Source organism: Leptonychotes weddellii, chromosome 10 (genome assembly GCF_054177405.1).
Source record: "Leptonychotes weddellii isolate Sample4059 chromosome 10, ASM5417740v2, whole genome shotgun sequence".
NCBI classification, from domain to species: domain Eukaryota; kingdom Metazoa; phylum Chordata; class Mammalia; order Carnivora; family Phocidae; genus Leptonychotes; species Leptonychotes weddellii.
The window spans coordinates 10,604,175-10,624,544 of record NC_138378.1 but is presented as its reverse complement, the minus strand read 5'-3'; the positions used below and the strand labels follow the sequence as shown (position 1 = coordinate 10,624,544).

At 50.6% G+C, this 20,370-nt stretch overlaps 3 protein-coding genes across 3 annotated transcripts in view; 2 read left to right on the top strand and 1 right to left on the bottom strand.

The window, feature by feature from the left end:
- SLC9A8 (solute carrier family 9 member A8) overlaps positions 1 to 8,244 on the top strand; it is a 79,571-nt gene extending 71,327 nt beyond the window's left edge. Inside the window, exon 17 of the transcript XR_014148882.1 lies at positions 6,475 to 8,244. The gene's annotated coding sequence lies outside the window, so the exon portion shown is untranslated. The remainder of the gene's footprint in view (positions 1 to 6,474) is intronic.
- Positions 3,776 to 6,451, top strand: LOC102748334 (interferon lambda-1-like). The gene has a single exon (XM_081831941.1). The coding sequence runs from the start codon at positions 4,435 to 4,437 to the stop codon at positions 5,005 to 5,007; it is 573 nt and encodes a 190-aa protein (XP_081688067.1). The 5' UTR covers positions 3,776 to 4,434; the 3' UTR covers positions 5,008 to 6,451.
- A 606-nt stretch (positions 8,245 to 8,850) lies between the features above and the next one.
- Positions 8,851 to 18,604, bottom strand: SPATA2 (spermatogenesis associated 2). The gene is made up of 3 exons (XM_006731851.3): positions 18,287 to 18,604; positions 11,757 to 12,202; positions 8,851 to 10,849 (listed from the first exon to the last, which is right to left on the bottom strand). Exons 2-3 carry the CDS (start codon positions 12,090 to 12,092, stop codon positions 9,623 to 9,625), a joined length of 1,563 nt encoding a protein of 520 aa, XP_006731914.1. The 5' UTR covers positions 12,093 to 12,202; positions 18,287 to 18,604; the 3' UTR covers positions 8,851 to 9,622.
- Positions 18,605 to 20,370: the final 1,766 nt, after the last annotated feature.

Genomic DNA, 20,370 nt, shown 5'->3' with positions numbered 1-20,370 from the left:
GCTTAACCGACTGAGCCACCCAGGCGCCCAGCTTTGAATTTTTTAATTAAAAATTTATGGAAGGAGGGGCGCCTGGGTGGCTCAGTCGGTTAAGCGTCTGCCTTCGGCTCAGGTCATGATCCTGGAGTCCCAGGATCGAGTCCCGCATCGGGCTCCCTGCTCGGCGGGGAGTCTGCTTCTCCTTCTGACCCTCCCCCCTCTCACGTGCTCTCTTTCTCATTCTCTCTCTCTCAAATAAATAAATAAAATCTTTAAAAAAAAAAAATTTATGGAAGGGGCGCCTGGGTGGCTCAGTTGGTTAAGCGTCTGCCTTCGGCTCAGGTCATGATCCCAGGGTCTTGGGATCGAGTCCCCACATGGGGCTCCCTCCTTAACACGGAGCCTGCTTCTCCCTCTCCTCCCCGCTCATGCTCTCTCTTGCTATCTCTCTCTCTCTCAAATAAATAAAAATCTTTTTTTAAAAATGTGTGGAAATTTTTCTCTCGTTATGTAAGTACCTACATAACTTTTCTTTTTCCTCTTGGCTCCCGAAGCCGAAAATATTCACTACCTAGCCACTTACAGAAAAAGCCTGCCCACCCCTGCCCTAGAAAAATCCTTACACGTTCTTGCACCAGGAGACACCCGTGAGAGTATTTGCAGTAGCACCTGATTGGAAACAAGCTAAATGTTCCTCACCAGGAGAGCAGATAAGCTGTGGCACAGTCCTGGAACATACTCTGTGCGGCAGTGAGCGGACGGATGAATGGACGAAGCTAAAATGAATTATCAACACGGTTAAATCTCAGAACATTGAGAGGAGGGGAGAGCAAGCTGCGGGCGAGTACAGAATGATGAGCACCTATAAAACCACGCGAAACCACATGAAAGGACAATGCTTTAGGATGCGGACACGTGCAGTGAAAGAATAAGAAAGGCTGGAAAGGTCAGCACCGGGAGCAGGGGCTCGTCTGGGGCAGGGAAGGTAAACAACTGCACTGGAACTGCATTACCCCCGCCCTGGCTTCCCCTGTAGCTCGGATGTCTCATTTACTAACAGAGTTAGTTAATCCCACCTGGAAACTTGCAAACAGGAGCCTCAGTTCTGCCCCACTCTGTAGGGGGGTAACTGAGACTCTCTCCAAGGGGCCATGACTCCCTCCTCTCAGTCAAGATTGGGTCTGGTCATAGGTGGCAAAATTAAAATCAGTAATGGCTTTCCTAGAGTCCTTGAGAACCAGGACTTAACTTAGCACAGGAAAAAGATAGATGAGGTTAAGTAAAAATCCTATGGTCCTGAATTTTCATTTAAAGTATAAGTATGGGGGCCCCTGGGTGGCTCAGTCAGTTAAATATGTGCCTTCGGCTCAGGTCATGATCCTGGAGTCCCGGGATCGAGCCCCGCGTTGGGCTCCCTGCTCAGCGGAGAGCCTGCTTCTCCCTCTGCCCCCCATCGGCTCATGCTCTCTCTCTCTCTCAAATAAATAAATAAAATCTTTTAAAAAAACAATAGAAAGTAAGGTATAAGTATGAACTTATATGTATTTTGTTTTTTGAACAATGTAAGCTCTGTTCATTAAAAAGACAGTAACAATAATGTAAAGAACTAAAATACTTAAAATATACTGAAATTAAAAAATATATATGTATATATACTGAAATCAGTGAGTTAATGATACTTTAAAAAAATTAGTCACTGTTGGGGTATCCTGAGGCATCAACTCATTAAGTAAAAATTAAGGCAAAGAGGGGCACCTGGCTGGCTCATTTGGTAAAGCATGTGACTCTTGATCTCAGGGTTGTGAGTTCAAGCCCCACACGGCCTAGAGCTTACTAAAAAAATAGTAATAAAATAAAGGCAAATAATTAAGCATTTATCTCATTTAAACTACTCCTGGTAGTCAAATAGTAGCTAAAAGAAGTTTCTTTTTCTTTTAAAAAAATAATTATAAACTTACAGGAAGTTGCAAAAAATAATACAAAAAGGTCCCATGTACCCCGCACCCAGTAATAATGTCTTGCACAAATACAGAACAATATCACAACCAGGAAACTGACATTAGTACAAGCCACAGACCTTGTTCAAACTGTATCCATTTTACATGTACTGTGTGAGAGGTGTGTGTTTAGTTCTATACAGTTTTATCACATGTGTAGAGTCACACCACCACGAAGAAGTTTCTTTTTATAGAAGTATTCCAGTTGCCAAAAAAAAAAAAAAAAAGAAGTATTCCAGTTGCCAAAGGAATACTAGAATTGGAATATCTACATTTTGCAACTTCCAATGAAATGGCTGATCTAAGCACCAAACAATAGTCCTAATGGCTGTTACTATCCCAAAGGGAGAGAATTCAACATCATGTGCCTCCTGATGAAGGAACACAACATCTATGAAGTATTCTTATTCCCAAAAAAAATCAAACCCAAATCTGAGCAAGCCTCAAAAGTCAACTACCATGCGATGTACCACATTAATAGAATGAAGGACAAAAACCACATGGTTGCCCCAACTGATGCAGAAAAAAAAAGTTTAACAAAATTCAACACACTTTCATGATAAAAACACTCAACAAACTAGGAATAGAAATTACCTCAACATAATAAAGGTCACATATGAAAATACATGTGCCACAGCGCACATCATACTCAATGGTGAGAGACTGAAAGCTGTTCCTCTAAGATCAGGAACAAAGCAAGGATGCCCACTCTTGCCACTTGAATTCAACAAGTACTGGAAGTCTTACCAGAGAAATTAGGCAAGAAAAAGAAAGAAAAGGCATCCAAATTGGAAAGAAAGAAGTAAAATTGTATCTGTTCTCAGATAACATGATCTTATTTGTAGAAAACCTTAAAGATTTCACACACACACACACACACACACACACACACACACACACAAAACCCTGTTAGAACTAACAAATGAATTCAACCAAGTTACAGGATATAAAATTAACACATTAAAAAAATCAGTTGCCTTCTATCCATACACAATGAGCAATCTGAAATTATGAAAACAATTCCATTCACAATAGCATCAAAAAGAATAAAATACTTGGAAATAAACTTAACCAAGGAAGCAAAAGACTTGTACACTGAAAACTATAAAACATTACTAAGAAGACACAAATAAATGCAAAGACATCTTGTGTTCATGGGTTGGAAGAACTTAATATTGTAACAATGTCCGTACGACCCAAAGCAATCTACCAATTCAATCAATCCCAATCAAAATCCCAATGGCATTTTTGCAGAAATAGAAAAAAAAAGTCCTAACATATTGGATCTCAAGGGCCCCTGAATAGTTGAAACAATCTTTAAAAAGACAATGTTCGACTCCTTACACTTTCTGATTTCAAAACATATTACATACAAAGCTACAGTATCAAAATACTATAGGACTGGCATAAACATAGACTTACAGACCAGTGGAACAGAATAGAGCCCAGAAATAAACCCTCACGTATATGGTCAAATGAGCTTCAACAGGGGTGTCAAGAACACACAACAGGGTATGGACAGTCTCAACAAATGGTGGTGGGAAAACTGGATATCCAAACATAGTTTGAAGTTAGACCCTTACCTTACGCCACATATAAAACATAACTCAAAATGGACTAAAGGCCTAAATGTGAGACCTAAAACTATAAAACTCCTAGAAGAAAACACAGGGAAAAGCTTCAAGACATAGGATTTGGCAAGGATTTCTTTTTTTCTTTTTTAGATTTTATTTATTTATTTGAGAGGGAAAGAATGAGAGACAGAGAGCATGAGAGGGAGGAGGGTCAGAGGGAGAAGCAGACTCCCCGCCGAGCAGGGAGCCCGACGCGGGACTCGATCCCGGGACTCCGGGATCATGACCTGAGCCGAAGGCAGTCGCTTAACCGACTGAGCCACCCAGGCGCCCCTTGGCAAGGATTTCTTAGACATGATGCCAAAAGCATGGGTAACAAAAGCAAAAGTAGACAAATGGGACCACAGCAAACCAACCGTGCCTCAAAAGGAAGCCCACTCTGCCGCTAAGGCAGCCTCACCCCCACCTCCCAGCCCCCACCCCACTTGAGCCGCTTTCCCATCCCTCCACCTGCCTCAGCCTCAGTAAGGGGTTCCCCAAAGCCAGTTTGCTGAAGGCTGCCCCTAAACTGAAGATTGTCCAGGCACCGGGACTTCTCAGAAACAAGGCGTTCTCCTGTGAGTGAATTTCAGTTTCTCTTTCCTTCTCGGCACCGGTCCAGAGAAGGGACTTGTGGGATACCCTGTCTCGGTGGCTCAGGCAGCCTCACGCAGATCCACGTGCTCACCTGGTTCAGGACTGGCCCCACCTACGTACGCCTGTCCCGTCAAGTGGAGATTCCAATTTTCATTTGCCTTTTCGCTTTACATACATCAGCCGGGGTTGCCCAGCGAGCCTGGCTAAAAGCAGAGCCATGCAGCAGGGAAAGCAGTGGGGATCTGGCCATGGCGACAGCGTGGGTCCTGGTGCTGGTGACCGTGGTGCTGGGCTTGGCCGGAGCAGGCCCTGTCCCTACTTCCAAACCCACCACAACCAGGAGGGGCTGCCACATGGACAGGTTCCAATCTCTGTCACCGAGGGAGCTAGGAGCCTTCAAGAAGGCCAGGGATGCCTTAGAGGAGTCGCTCTTGCCCAAGAACTGGAGCTGCAGCTCTCGCCTCTTCCCTAGGACCAGGGACCTGAGGCTGCTGCAGGCCTGGGAGCGCCCCGTGGCCTTGGAGGCTGAGCTAGACTTGACGCTGAAGGTCCTGGGGAACATGGCTGACTCGTCCCTGGGGGTCGTCCTGGACCAGCCCCTCCGCATGCTGCGCCACATCCACTCTGAGCTCCAGGCTTGTGTCCCGGCTCAGCCCACAGCAGGACCCAGAGCCCGTGGCCGCCTCCACCATTGGCTGCACCGGATCCACAAGGCCCCGAAGGAGTCCCAGGGCTGCCTTGAGGCCTCCATCACGTTCAACCTCTTCCGCCTCCTCACACGGGACCTGAAATGTGTTGCCAGTGGAGACCTGTGCGTCTGAGAACCTGGACCCACCCTCAGCCCATCTGGGACCCAGAACTTATGTAGGCACCGAGCCTCACCCCTGCCTTAAGTTATTTCCTCTCCATCCCTTATTTATGCAGCCCTGCTCTATACCCATAAGAAATGTTTATTTTTCTACTTTTGTACAACGTGCAGCAAATAAACAGGAATAAGAAGAAAAAAAGAAAAAAAAAAGAGCCACTACTGTGAAGACTGAGAGAACAGAGGAACGTGTTAAACAACAGTGCGGGCTGCAATGAGCAAAATGCAGGCTCTGGCAAACTTGAAAGGACTAAAAATCCAGCTTAACAAAAACATTTCAAGGGGAAAAAAGGAGAAAGTTGGGGTCCCTATACTCTACAGGGACAGCCTTTAGGGTAAAGATGACATAAAGATGTATCCACCAATTGCAGTGTGGAGACCTTATTTGAGCCCTGATACAGTTTTTAAAATATGGATTTCTATGACAACTGGATTTCAGAACACTGATTGCATTATCTATCGCTATTAAAGAATTCTAAAAACTTAGATGTGATAATGGTATGGTGTTTTAAAAGTCCTTGTCTTGGGGCGCCTGGCTGGCTCAGTTGGAAGAGCATGGCAATTCAGGGTCATGAGTTCAAGCCCTGCATTGGATGTAGAGATTGCTTAAATAAATCTTTAGATAAATAAAAGATAAATAAAAAGTCCTTGACTTTTACATACACATACTGAAATATTCACAAATGAAATAGCTATCTGGAATTTGCTTTAAGAAATTTATGAGGGAAGTGGATGGATGGGTAGAAAGGAAACCAGATTGGCTGCAACTTGGTAACTGTTAAATTGCTCAATCTGGGTTCAATGTACATGAAATTTGTAAATAAAAAGGTTTCTTCAGTGAGAAAATGGGAGGGGGGGGATGTGGTTTAAGCAAGGTAATAGTTCATTCCTCCTTACATAAAAACTCTGGAGGTACGCAGGGCAGGCTGGGTACGATGGCGGCTTCCTAAGCATCAGGGACCCGGCCCCTTCCAACTGCTGCCCCACCCTCTTCTTCACTTGGCTTCGGCCTCCGTCTCACATCGGGGCTCCACTCCAGCCAGCACGGCCCTTGCAGCCAGGAAGGAGGCTCAGGGTGGGAAGAAGGACAAGATCCTTTGATAGACAGGTCTTAGAAGCCACACAAACCACTTCTCCGTCCCAGCGACCAGACATAGCCATATAACCATGCCTGGCTACAGGAGAGGCAGGGAAAGGCAGTCTTTATTCTGGATGGCCACGTGTCTAAAAAATCAGGGCCAAGGGAGAAAGGGTGAGAGGAGATCGGGGTTCAATTGGGAGCGTCTGCCACAGCCCTTATCCCTCGGAGACTGGTAATCAGGCGTGGGGGGGTGCCACGGACGGGCGCTCGAGGCTGGCAGCAGAGCCAGGGACAGCTGGTGGGCCTGATGATGCTAACTGTGCTTGTCATTCCCATCCACAGACGAAGCAATCTGCTCCCAAGTCAGCGCTCTGCCTTGGATGCGGGAGTGAGGGCCTGGCTTCCTTGGCTCTCCCGGGCCAGGTGCGTGTGTCTCCAGGAAGCCGCCGAGCCCAGCGCTGCCATTCCCCATGCTGTAGCTAACAGCAAACCCAACACTTACGTGGGCCTTGGTCTGGCCCGAGGCCTAGACGATTTGTTCGCCAACGCATGAGAATAGAGAAACCTGCTTCTTCTGTCCCTGATAGCTGAGGTTCCTCTAGGGGCCAACCCAGCAGTGGTCACCCTCATGCAGAGACTCTGCAGCTACCGAGAGCCCGGACGTCCTAAACCACAGCTGCTCTTAGACCACGCTCAAGAGTTTTGCCATACATCCCGCTTTCAGGTCAACCTTCCTTTGAGAAAACACTTAAATTGATTTTTGACGTCATCTATCATTGCTGTAGATGGAAAGCAGTACGGCCTGCTCCAGATAGAAGGCAACTGAACACCTAGCTAAGATTTTGCCTGAGGCTCCATGCCCAACACCTGCTTCCTCTTTGGTCAAGACAAGCTAGCATTGAATGAACTTCCTCCTTAAGGCATCTAAATGGATCAGAAGAATTAAAGATGTCATTAATTTTTGTCATTATATCCTCCAATGTTATTCAATGCCTGCCAATCACCACCAACAATCATTTCTCCTGGAGTCTGTACTCCCAGTCCTGAGAAGAATGGCTGAACTTTGTACACCTCAGTTTCCCCATCTTTAAGATGGGGATAACACGACCTAGCTTATAGGCAGGCTGACACGGTTACGTGGAATCATGCACGTAAAGTCCCAGCATAACCCAGCGCACAGTGTGAGCCCTCGAACGCAGAATGCCGCCTGTTGTCACGTATCAGTTTTGTGGAGGAGAAAATGTGAGTCCTGTCATTGAAGAATGTGGTTTGAGCAAAACAAACAAAAAAATCCAAGCAACCCAAACTTCAAAAGCAGCAAGGAGGGAGGGACATAAAACCCCAAACACTTGGTTTAATAATGGAAGACACTTTATTATTTTTTAAATCATCTCTCAACATTTCAACTCTTGGTAGAAATCAAATGCAAAACATCTGCTTTTTTAAATTAGCATATATTTATCCAGCTCAATCACAGCAACCTCATACAATAAGGTACACACCAAGGACAGGGGCAGAGCGTCTTCTCTTCCAGTCTGTGAACACGGTATCTCCATGGATGGCACGTGTGCCGGACCTTCTCTCCCAGACGAGGTGGGTACTCCTGCTTCTGCCCCCTGGGGGCACAAGTGACCTGGCATCACGGTTGGTGAAGTTCCTGTAGGCTGGAGCGATCTGGGAATGGAAAACTAGCAAACTAGCCCTCTCAGGAGTAAAACAGGCCATCGATACTTCTGAAATGTGGAAAGGAAGAACATCAAAGATGATGACCCCAGAATGGCCTGGTCTTAGTAATAACGGTGGTTGAAATTCAGCTGTATATACACATTGAACATCTACATGTGCTCTACCAGATATATAAAAAAGAGCCATAGAAGATCTGGAAAACCTTAAAATCACTCGACTGAGTTGGAAGAACATCAGCAAATTCACAGTGGCCTCAGGATTCAGCCAGATTTAAATTTGTTCAAGCGCTGAATACCTCCTTCTACTACCAGAAAACCCACTGCATGTAAATTCCTGTAATACTCTGTACATCACAAACACATATGGCTAAAATATAGTAGTTCACAAGGAAGCGGTTTTATTTTCAAATTCTTGCCCCACTCCTGCTCTGCACCCCAAAAGGAAAATCCAGGGGTCAGTCGTTCAGAGTTAAAGGGGCCTTCAGGTTTGGAAGCGCTGAGGCTCAGCTGAGTATCTCAGGAGACATCCGTTTGATGGGCACAGGCTGACTCAGGCCCACTTTTAGTGCAAAAAAGATCACTGATGTTGCAGAGGAGTCCCAGAAACAGGCAAAGAGCGCTGAGATGGAGAGGCGGGGGGAATCCCATAGGATTTTCCTTCTGAAACAAGACTCAAGACGTTTGGAGTGCGAGGTTCACACGCAGCGAGTGGCAAAGACCAGGCTGTCGATCTGCAGAGCGAGGCTCCTGAAGGTCACTAGGTTATCGTGGTCCGCAGGCGCACGGACCTCCCGGGTACGCTGGAGGTAGGTATATAGAGATTTATTGTAGGGAAGACAGTGGCTCTCCACCGACTCCAGGACATCGTCTGCTCCTCCTTTGCCCCCACACTCTCCGCTCCACCCTCGTGCTGTGGTGTGTGTGTAGGATACAACACGGAAGGGCATGAGACCCTCCCTTGGAAGACTAAAGAACCCAGGCCATTTGTATAAATAGCTACATAATTCATGTTTGAACCACTGTGAAACACACGGCAAGTTGAATATTTATTTAAAAATAAATCTCAAAAATATCTATTTACAGTACAGTAAGAGGGACATGTGCAAACAACAGAAAGGGGGAACAGTCCATCCTGCCACGGAAGGCCCACACTTGGATGCGCCGGAGCAGAGTGCACGGACACCACGGGCCGAACCGAGTTGTGGTGGCAACAGAATGCCATTCAGGGACGACTGGACTCCGCTCGCTCATGAGACTTACATAGGTGGAAGTCAGCGGGGTGCGGGAGTCCAGGCGGGGTTCCTTGCGTTTGGGAAGGGGGTGGCCAAAGGATGAGCCATGGGAAGAGGCCCGGTGTGGCAGGAGGGCTCATTTCACAAGCCAACAGGCCTCTAGCTCGGCACTCCAGGTGGGCATTCGGAGGTGACCTGGAGGGCCCTTCCCAGTCCAAGTTGGCTTTGCAGTGGGAGGGGTGGGTGTGACAGGGGTCTCGGAGATAGAAATCCTCTTTGAAAACAAAACAAACAACGGAACAGGGAGTGGAGAGATCAGCAAAAATGAATCTGAACGGAAGTGCCACCCTCCCCCTCGTCCGGTGATAAAGCAGCCGTCAGTTGAAATATCTGGGCCACCAAGTGAACTCCCACGTGGTGCAGCCAAGCCCACGATCCCCTGACACCTACGCGGACACCTACGCGGTCAAATGCAGGTCTCTGCTTCTGAGATCAGTACACTAACACTTCTTCCCCGGAAGGGGACCGGAAAGTCAGTGGCGTAGCCCTTGGAGCAGGGGTGCAGGGTCCAGTCTATCTATACACGAGATGGGAGAGCTGGGTGGACTTGTAGTTCAGCTGGTTGCTGGGCATGAACTTGTGCAGCTCATTCTTTTTGCAGCAGGGGTCGTAATGGTAGGCGCTGAGACAGCCGTCGCAGGAGACTTTTGAACACTGGGTGCAGGTGTTGGTGGCACCCGGGCGGTTGCAGAAGCCGCAGCGGGAGGTGGCTGTGGTGGAGGGCTTGGGTTTTGGGTGGAGGTGCGGCAGCCGCTCGAGGCCCTGAGTCTGGCCCGCGTACTTCTCCCGCAGAGACGACCCGTGGGCCAGGCTCTCGTGGGCAGAGGCCTTGCCAGGGAAGGCGCCTGGCTTGGGGGCCGGGGGACAGGAGAGCAGGCTGTCGCAGCGCTGGCAGAGGGAGGCGCTGCAGGACAGCCCGCAGCTCTGGCACTTGGACAGGGAGGACTCTTTGGCGGGGGGGGAGCGCTTGTGGTAGAGGGGGTGGGCATCATTTCTGAGCAGCCACACATCCGGCCGCAGGGCGTCCTGCCTCCGGTGCGTAGCCCTAGGCTCCGAGTCTGTGTACAGATCCACGTCATCCTGAGCGGAGAAGTATGTGCCACGCAGCAGGCCGAGGCCGTTGTTGGGGGAGGGCGGTGGCGGGTCATCCAAGCTTCCATGGGGGGCGCTGGACATGGTCAGGAGCGAGGGGGACGGGCGGATGATCTCATCCTTGAGGTCATCCCCCAAGTCTGGTGCCACGGGCTCCTTCCGCAGGCTCAACGAGGCCTTCAGGGGTGGCCTCCGGCTCTCCCAATAGCTGTCGTAGGCATCGACCGACCTGGAGGGCTTGGTCACCCGAGGCTTGTAGTAGTCCTTGGCCGCCCGCTCGCTGGCTGACTTCTGGAGCGCCACGCGGGCCATGGAGGCCGTCAGGTGCTCCCGGCCCTCAGCCCGCCGCCGCAGGGCCTCCGAGCAGCCCCGCACATCCTCCGTGCTGCTCTTGCGCTCGTTCACCACGTCCAGCTCGGAGTAGCCCTTGTCCTTGACTTGTGAGTGGATTTCCAGCATCTGCTCACACTCCACCTTGGCCAGAAAGAGCTCAAAGGAGACCATCTTCACCTGGAGGGTCTCCACGAGTTCTTTCAGTTTGTACGCAGTCCCTAACTCAGGCACATAGCCCATGTAATGCAGGATGGCTCGGATGTCCTCTTCCAGTAACGACGACTTGACATAATAAACGAAGGGGCCCGTGTAGGTCTAGGAGAAGGGGACAGAAAAAGAGAGGCGGATTTGCTCTCTGAGACGCACACGGAGCCGGCTTCAGAGCCCAACACACCCGAGGCGGAGGGGGAGCACGGCGGGAGGGGGGAAGGATCTCAGCAGCTCCTCACTGCAGCAGGCAGAGGCCAGCTCAGCACATGGTGTGCGGGAATGTGCGGGAAACCGCGCGGCACTCCCGCCTCGAGCAGAGGGCACAAAGCCACCAGCTTCCCATATGGGGCTCAGCAACTCTGCTCCATATGAGGAGGAAACAGGGCAAACGGGGATGAAGAGAAGGGATCAGAGTAGAGGCAGAACGCCCAATGAGCAAGGAGAATATTCCTTTCTGGCATCTCTGCGAAGTTCTGAAGAATAACAGTCTGGCTTTGTGGAAACTCTCCTGAGCCGTCACTGCCTTCGGAATGATTCAGAGTTCTCTTTCTCTCTTAAATCCATCCTCTACCCTCCTGTTACTACTTAGTCCAAACCGGCTCTCAGGGTATCCCAACACCCATGGCAGCCTCCTAACTGTTCTCGCCGCCCCACTAGTCTAGTTCCCATACAACAGCCAGAAGGATGCTTTGCAAGCTTCCCAGCCTACTTAGGGTAAATTCAAGCCCTTTGCCCTGGGCTTCAAGGCCCTGCCTCACCAGGGTGCCGCCTACCTTTCCAACCTCACAGCTTCAGGTGGGAGCTGCCAGGGGCAGGGACCCAGTAAAGGATGACACTGGTCAGACAGCAAGATAGGGAGCCCCGGGGGTTCCTTCTAGTTGTTACGTCAAAGGAATGGGGAAGACGGGAGGGTCTGCGGGCAGAGAGGCATGGAATTGGCACAAGCCCTCTCCAGTCGGCCTGGGAGGGGAAGAAGGGGGACCAGTGCAGACGGTCTTTCCCTAGACCTTACCTTGATGCTTCTGAATTCCTTCTTCCACGGGTAGAGGAAAAGGTTGACGCCCACCGTTTCCAGCATGCTGAAGGCGCAGTGCAAAGCCCGCAGGCTGGAGGAGCTTAGCGAGCGCAGGGAGCTCTCCACCACCTCATAGAACTGGATCAGCCGGAATCGATAAAAGGGATCCACCTTGTGTAGGCTGAGCAGGGTCGAGGCTGCCACCCGAAGGTACTCATCATTGCCAGGCTGCTGCTTGCTGGGGGTGGTGTCCACTCTGCCTTCATGGAACTGCACGTACTTCCGAAATAAGTCATCCTTGTATTTTGTATCCATTGAACTGGGCTTCCCCATCTGATCCAGGGAAGGGGGGGGCTACCTTATCTCCTCCATGGTTTCTGGGTCCGAGGCAGGGACATCGCTAAAAGCACTGACATGTTGCCCACCTGCACTAGGGGCATGCTCTGGAAGGGGAAGAACAAGAAGCACGTCATTCCTTGAAATGGTCCACATACCAGCGTGTGGCTGCTGAAACAAAACGAGAGACAGAACTGGCCTGAGCTACACCGGGCCTCATCAGCCCTTAGCCCCTTTCTGCTCATTCATTCACCACATTTACTGAACAGGACTATGTGCAAAGTTGTCGTGGAAACAAGACAAATAGGTCCCTGACTTTGCTGAACTCACGAATGAAGACTATGACTAGGAGCACCTAACCTGGTTTTGTGGGGAGGAGGAGTTTTAAAAAGTTCCCCCACCCCCACCCCGGGCAGTAGTGGTTAGACTTGAAGAATGAGGAGTTTGCCAGACAAAGAAGTGGGCGGAGAATGTGACAGCAGAGGTGTCGCCAAGGAGGAAGGCCCTGAGCTAACACTATGGGCGCTCACTAGGCGCCGGGCACGTATGCACACGAACGCATTTCATCTTCTTAAACATCTCTAGGAGATAGGATCCCCATTTTACAGATGTAAAAACTAAGACACAGAAATGTTAAGAAAGTGCACAAAGTTACAGAACCATGAAGAGGCAGGGCTGAGAGCCCGGGCAGCCTGGCTCCAAAGTCCGTGCCCTTAACCACCACGCCCTGCTTTCCTGAGGCAGGAAGGAGCTTGGCCTTGGGACAGAAAGAGGGCCAGAGCCACTGAGACAGCGAGGGGAAGGGAAGGGCGTGACCAGAGATGAAGCCGCAGGCGCCATCACGACAGGGTCCCGTGCCCCAATGGTACCTTTTACTCAAAGAGGCACGTGAAGCACCCAAAGAGTTCAAAGCAAGGGGGAGAGGGACAGGATCATACCACGCCAGCTGCTGACCCCTGGAGAATGTCTTACCTGCCTTTGACAGCCTGCATTCCCCTATTCCTTAAGAGAGGTTTATAGTCCCACCGGGAGAAGACAGAACATTCTGAGCTGGGGTACACCAAATTTATATACTCTTGCTGTCCGCTTGGCCACTGGTTAGTAGGACATGCACAGAGCAAAGCCATGTGGTTGGTGCCACAATGCCGGGAGGAAATCTGGACTCACTGGGGGTACGGCCAGGGCCAGGAGACGCAGCATGGGCATTACCAACAGATCCCAAAGCCGGACTGCCTGGGTGTGAATCTTGGGTCTGCTTCTCTAGGCTACTTGGGTGAACGACTCAGCCTCTGTGGGCCTCAGTTTTCTCATCTGAAAATGGGGACTGATAATAGAACCCACAGTCCAGAATTGGTGGAAGGATTATGTGCCATCAGTATATAAAACTCTTCACAGACGACTGGCTCGAAATGAGCCCTGGACCCATACGAGCACTAGGGGCATGCTCTGGAAGGGGAAGAACAAGAAGCACGTCATTCCTTGAAATGGTCCACATACCAGCGTGTGGCTGCTGAAACAAAATGAGAGACAGAACTGGCCTGAGCTACACCGGGCCTCATCAGCCCTTGGCCCCTTTCTGCTCATTCATTCACCACATTTACTGAACAGGACTATGTGCAAAGTCTGCTGCCCTCTGAAGGCATTATGCCCCCGCCACAAGGCCAAGCATTCTCCAGAAGGTAAGAACAGAGCCGGCAAATATGTCTGCCTAGGAGGCGATGCGCATCTTCAGCCTCGCCCAGTCTGACCACAAGCTCCGAGGGTGTAGGGATCCTGACTAAATTCCTCGTTGAGGTGGGCACCTGGGTGGCTCAGTTGGTTAAGCGACTGCCTTCGGCTCAGGTCATGATCCTGGAGTCCTGGGATCGAGTCCCGCATCGGGCTCCCTGCTCAGCAGGGAGTCTGCTTCTCCCTCTGACCCTCCCCCCTCTCATGCTCTATCTCAGTCTCTCTCTCAAATAAATAAATAAAATCTTTAAATTCCTCGTTGAGGTAACCCGAGCACAGAGCCAGAGGTGGGGTATGAGGCGGGGTATGTGCTTCACAAGCACCTGTCTAAGTGAAGGAGGCTCTCACCGGCTGTGAAGACAGCGAGGGACTAAGAAAAAAGCTGCGGGACGGGACAGCCCTGTGCAGGCCTTTAGCAGATCTGACTTCAGCTCAGGAAGCGCTGACGGCCTATAAACCTGGCCGCAATCATGAAGTCAATAAAATCATCCACGTCTCGAGCTGCTCGCCGGGCTTCTCCTTTGGGAAGACTCCTAAGGATCTTAACTAGGAGGTGAGGGGTGAGATGTTCGGGAGAAGTGGGGACAGAGAGGCCACCTTCTCCCACCCACTGCCCTGCCAAGGGAGCCCAATGCTTCAGGAACAAATACACTTAAGGAGCACAGGAGGCAAACCTAAGTCCATTAGGATAAAATTCTACCTCCTGACCAAGGTCAAAGGCTTCACATGGTCTCCTCCTGCTCCCTTCTCATAGCTGTCTTCCCTTCCCCTCTAAGTCCCACCCACAGACACCTTTCTGTCTGTTCCTCAAACACACCAAGCTCATTTCTATCTCAGGACCTTTGCCCATGTTGTTCCTTATGCATGTTTTCTCTGATCCTTCCCATAGCTGACTCACTCTCGTTATTCAGGCCTTAGCTCAAGTGTCACCCCTCAGAGGCCTCGCTGGCAACCCAGCACAGTAAGTACCCCCTTCCCAGTCCCTCGTTATCCCATTATCCTGGGATAATCACCATTTGAAATTATTAACTTTATTTATTCATTTACTAACTTCCTCACCTTGTGTCCCCCATTACCCAGTAAGCTCCACAAAGGCAAGGACCACACCTGTTTTGTTCACCATGGTGCCTAACACACAGCCTGGCACATAGTAGGTGTTTGATAAAACAGGCAAAATGAATGATGCATTCATGATGCCACTCCTTCAGTTTCTCCTTGAGCTCTCCCAAGAATCCTGAGAGATCAGCTGGAGAGAGAAGGAACAGAGGCTCCATGACATGACATGCTGTAAGTAGCCAGGGTTAGTGAACCCAAGATTCCAAACCTGCCCTTCTGTGGCACCTCTGTTCCTCCCCATACCCCATGATTCCTAAGTTCAACAAGTATTTATGCAGCACCTATCTCATGCCAGGCCCTAGGATGGGTGCAGTGGGGGGATATGGGGTGGGTAGGGGACAGGCCCTAGGATGGGTGCAGTGGGGGGATATGGGGTGGGTAGGGGGCAGGCCCTAGGATGGGTGCAGTGGGGGGATATGGGGTGGGTAGGTGCCAGGCCCTAGGATGGGTGCAGTGGGGGGATATGGGGTGGGTAGGGGGCAGGCCCTAGGATGGGTGCAGTGGGGGAATATGGGGTGGGTAGGGGGCAGCAGTTGGGAAGCCACAACGCTGCCCTCAATTCTAGTTGAAAGAAGGTATTATCAAAGTATATATTGCAACCCGAGAGAAGACATCACTGTCCTTGCCAATAAAAACCCATATGTATTTACCATTTTTTATTCATCTGAGAGAAACTTCCATCCTGCCCTGGTCCCAGGGACTATTTTTTGGTACATCTGAGAAGAATTTAAACAGAGGGCCATCAAGCCTCCTAAACACTGCTGTGATTTTTCTCCGAGGAAGTCAGCTTGGAGCCTATAGAGGCTGATTTTTTTTTTAAACAAAGTCAGCCACGCTCAAGCTCAGTGTCTGCTGCTCTGTAATCACACCACAGTCCACACCCTTGTTTGTTGCTGGCACACACTAAACAAGGAAAGGGGATCCGAATAGCCCAACCGGTGCTCCAAGTCCTAAAGTCAAGGATAGGAAACCAATCTATGATGACTCTTGAACCAACACACGTAGGTGAGGAAAAAGGTAAAAGGAAATGAATGCTAAGAGACAATTAAGGAAAGAGAGAAGGGAACGAATAATCACTGAGGTCCTACTACGACACACTAAGCACAGGGCCTTCCGCTTTAACTGCATCATCCCATTTAATCCTCATGACAACGCTAGAAGGAAACCAAGGTTCGGCCACGAAACCACCTGCCCAGCGGAGCTTCTCTGCCCAGTCAGAGCTGGAATTTGAACTTGGGTAGGTAGGCCCTACGGCCTGGGTTTTTTCCCATTTATCTCATTCATTTATTGCTACAATCTCCCATTCACCGAGGGATTCATACACGAGGGCTCTCTGCTAAGGGCTTGATGAAACCCACAGGATAGCCCCAAGGTTAAAGAGGAAACTGAGGCTCAACGAGGCCAAATCATTTGTCCTAAGTTACAAGGAAGGAAGAGTAGATCTGAGGTCTGAACCTAGGTCCGATGCCAAAACCTTGACTCAAGCTCTGAACTGTGATGCTTCTAGGCAAAGCTGTCCTTCGGCATCTGCCGGACAGCTCTACTTGAAAGGGCTAGGCTAAGTTAGAACATCCTATGGCAGGGTGAGCAGAGTTGAGTTCTAAAAATTCCTATAGTAGCAAAATTCACATCTTCCCACACAGAACGGGGCTGGAAGAGCCACAAATCTATTTATGATGTAAGCTCAAGGGCCAAGGGAAGAGGCTGGCCAGAGACCGGCCAGTGGTGAGGCAGCTGACATCATCCCTCCTGAATACATTTTCTGAGAATACAGGCTGCATTGTAGCTGGTCATAGCTGGTGTCTTTTCTGAGCATAGAGCCAGCAATTTATTCCCAGCACTCTGCAAGAACAACAAAAAACACGCTCTCTGCAGAAACAGCGTGGTTACAGGAGACTAGACAGCGCAATGACAGAAGCCGTTAATTTCTCCAAGCAACCCAAGGATTGGAACACCATGACGTGCCAGTCTGGTGGGGGAAAAATGGCACTGTGAACACCCCTAACAGCGTCAGGCGGGTGCCCAGAGCCAACAGGCCTGGTCAGCACTTCCTGCACCCACAATCTGGACTCCCTTTGAAAAACAAGTCAATGAAGAGAGATATTATATATACAGTCAGGGAGGTGGTGGCTTTTTAAGGATTATTCTCTTTCTAAAGATTATTTTTTAAGCATCTCAAAGGAAAGCTGTATCTGTTTAAAACCCCACTGAAAGGAACTGAAATGATTTGGGGGTAGCAAAGCATTAGCTTGGCTTTACCTCAGCTGGCCCATTCAAGCAGAAACACTCCCCAAGCAGCATTTGAAGGCGCCCCCTCCCTGCACAGGTAGAAGCTATTTTGGTCTCAGCACTGCCCCAGTCCACAGGTTTACAGATCTCTGGTCTAGCTTCAGCCAGCTCAGAGTTCCCTCGGCCTCCAAACAGCAGCAAGAGGAGAGCAAGCAGTTCAACCCCCTCCACCTCCGCACCCGCCACTCCTTTGCACTCATTCCAAATCCGAGGTTCCTGGGACACATCCAAGGCACCTTGCACTGTCTGTGAAACACAGGGTCCCCAGACCCCAATCAGATGCCAGAGAAATTCAGACAGAGGCCTTGCAAACCTCTGAATATAACCTCAGTGCTGCTGAAAACGGGCTTCCTTACTGGCAGCTGCCTCTCAGAGGGCCTCTGAAGGAAGCAGTTTCCCCTCCCCGCCGGGGACAGAAGCTGGCGGCTGCTATTCCCAACCTGGTCATTCCTACAGCCTCGGAGGGCCGTATCAGTTGTGAAGAACATCCCAGTCCCAAACTCTGGCCCTTTCCGGGTTTGTGAATGAATTAACAGCAGCTATCATTTACTGGACGCCTGCTGTATGCCAGAGACCGTGCTTCACAAGCATCATCTCATTTCAGCCCCACCACGGCCCTAGCAGGCATGTTCACTCCCATTTAACTAATTGGGCAAATGAGGCTCAGAAGATGAAATGACTTGTCCAAGGTCACACAGTGAGTACAAACCCAGGTCTGCTGCCAGAAACTGGCCTGGGGACCACTGCGCGGTAACTGCCTCACGGTGGAGTCGGGGTGGCCTCCTGCTTGGTTAGTCGCCGAAGAGGGGGTGTTCCTCCTGAGCTGCCCTGAGCCACCCATGGCCGGTCCCAGGAGTCTGCGAGGCAGCCCTCGGGGGAGTGGGGATCCTGAGGACAAGCTGGGCCCTCGGGATGCCGAAAAGGCGTGGCCGCCCGTCGCCCCCGCCGGCTGCGAGGGGACCCCACTCCCGGGTCGGCCAAGCCCCGCCGAGTCGGGCGCCCCCTCTGCCCTGGGAAGCGACGGACGCCGTTTCCGCCCGCGGCCGCCCCGCACTCACCCCGGCACTGCCGCCGAAGACGCCCCGGCCGAGGGAATCCAGAAGGAGCCGCGGCCGCCCCCTGAGCCGGGCCCGGCTGGGCTCTCGCCGCTCCGGCCGGCTTTAGGGTACCGAGGCCAGCACCCCGGGACAAGCAGCGACCCGGAAACACTTGTCCAGGAAGTGACGTCCTTCGGAGGCGGGTCCAAAGAGAGGCCGGGCCGCGGTTGCGCGTTGGGCCGGGTAGAGGCGGATGGTCGTGGGCGGCGGAGGAAGAAGCGGGAGGCAGAAGAATTAGCGGAGGAGTCGCGGAATGCGGCTCTGGGGCTTGGAGGGCCGCCGCCGCGACTGGGGCTAGACCCGGAAACAAACGGGCCGGACGTGACGCACGCCAGCCCCAGGATGGTGGCTGGCCGAGTTGTCATGGGAACCGGTCTGGAGCCGGCCGGCGGAGGCTGGGACTTTGAGCACAGACTGAGTGATCCCCGGCCTCCGCCTCCCGGACTTGTCCCTTGTCCAGATGATCTGCGAGCGGCGCTCCCAACTGAGCCTGAGCAGGAGCTAACAGTTGGAGCCCTCGCTCCATTTTACAGACGCAAATGCCGAGGCTTAAAGAGAGCAAGTGCGATCCCCAGCATCATGCGAGATGCAATCTAGCCTTGAGAGAACTGTTGATGTTACTCGCTGTCTTTTAAGAACGGGGCTCCCATGGGGCGCCTGGGTGGCTCAGTCGTTAAGCGTCTGCCTTTGGCTCAGGTCATGATCCCAGGGTCCTGGGATCGAGCCCCACATCGGGCTCTCTGCTCCGCGAGAAGCCTGCTTCTCCCTCTCCCACTCCCCCTGCTTGTGTTCCCTCTCTCGCTGTGGGTCTCTGTCAAATAAATAAATAAAATCTTTAAAAAAAAAAAAAAAACGGGCCTCCCAGCTTTGCCTTTGCCACTTACTAGCTGCGTGACCTTGGGCAAGTTACCTAACCTCTCTGAGCCTCAGCTTTTTCACTTGTAAAATGGAATACTAATAATACCGCCTGCTCGGATCCATGTGAGAATTAAGTGAGTTAATGCATGGAAAATGCTTATTACAATAATTGGCATATAGTAAAGATCTAAATATGTTTTGTTTTTAAAATCTGGTTGTCAAAGGAGACGACCTCTCTCTGCCCTCAACTTCCCTAAATAGAAGCCAGCGTTGAGGAAGACCAAGCCAAAATATTGCCTCCTTGCTTTGTGACTTTTTTTTTTTAAAGATTTTATTTATTTATTTGACAGAGAGAGAGAGACAGAGAGAGAGGGGACACAAGCAGGGGGAGTGGGAGAGGGAGAAGCAGGCTTCCCGCTGAGCAGGGAGCCCGATGTGGGGCTCAATCCCGGGACCCTAGGATCATGACCTGAGCCGAAGGCAGACGCTTAACCATCTGAGCCACCCAGGCGCCCCTGCTTTGTGACTTTTCACCAGACATCTGGAGTTACCTTCATGGTCTACACTGGCATCAGTCATGGAGGCTTGTCACTTCACTTCATGGATTTGTCTATACTCCCACCAAACCGTGAGCTCACCGAGTCTCAGCTTTTGTGGTTCACCACTCATTGAATTCTTACCAATTGTAAAGTGCCTAACACATACCCGAGACTTTCTCCAACATATTTTCGTTTGGATCATCAGTCTCTCTCTCTAACTTACCCTAGACATTTATTGAAGACTCAGAGTGGGGCGCCTGGGTGGCTCAGTCAGTTAAGCACAGGACTCTTGATTTCACCTCAGTTCCTGATCTCAGAGTCATGAGATGGAGCCCTGCAGGGAACTCTGTGCTCAACCCGGAGTCTGTTTGGGATTCTCTCTCTCCCTCTCCCTCTGCCCAGCTCTTGGGCTCTCTCTCTCTAAATAAGATCTTTAATTTAAAAAAAAAGACTCAGAGCCCACTCCATGCCATGTTCTCTTCCTCCAACATGCTCTTCTACCCTTCTGGCCTCCGTGCCTCTATATGCTGTTCCCTCAGTGTAAATGATTTTCCCTCTCACCTCTTCCTTTCCATATATATGTGTGTGTGTGTGTGTGTGTGTGTGTGTGTGTGTGTGTGTGCATATATGCACATTCATTCATTTTAA

Bases quoted from the DNA above. Each gene is read 5' to 3' on its own strand.
- LOC102748334 (XM_081831941.1), top strand. From the start codon at position 4,435: ATGGCGACAGCGTGGGTCCTGGTGCTGGTGACCGTGGTGCTGGGCTTG.
- SPATA2 (XM_006731851.3), bottom strand. From the start codon at position 12,092: ATGGGGAAGCCCAGTTCAATGGATACAAAATACAAGGATGACTTATTT. The intron at 10,850-11,756 runs GTAAGGTCTAGG...CCCTTCTCCTAG, and splicing joins AGGAATTCAGAAGCATCAAG to ACCTACACGGGCCCCTTCGT.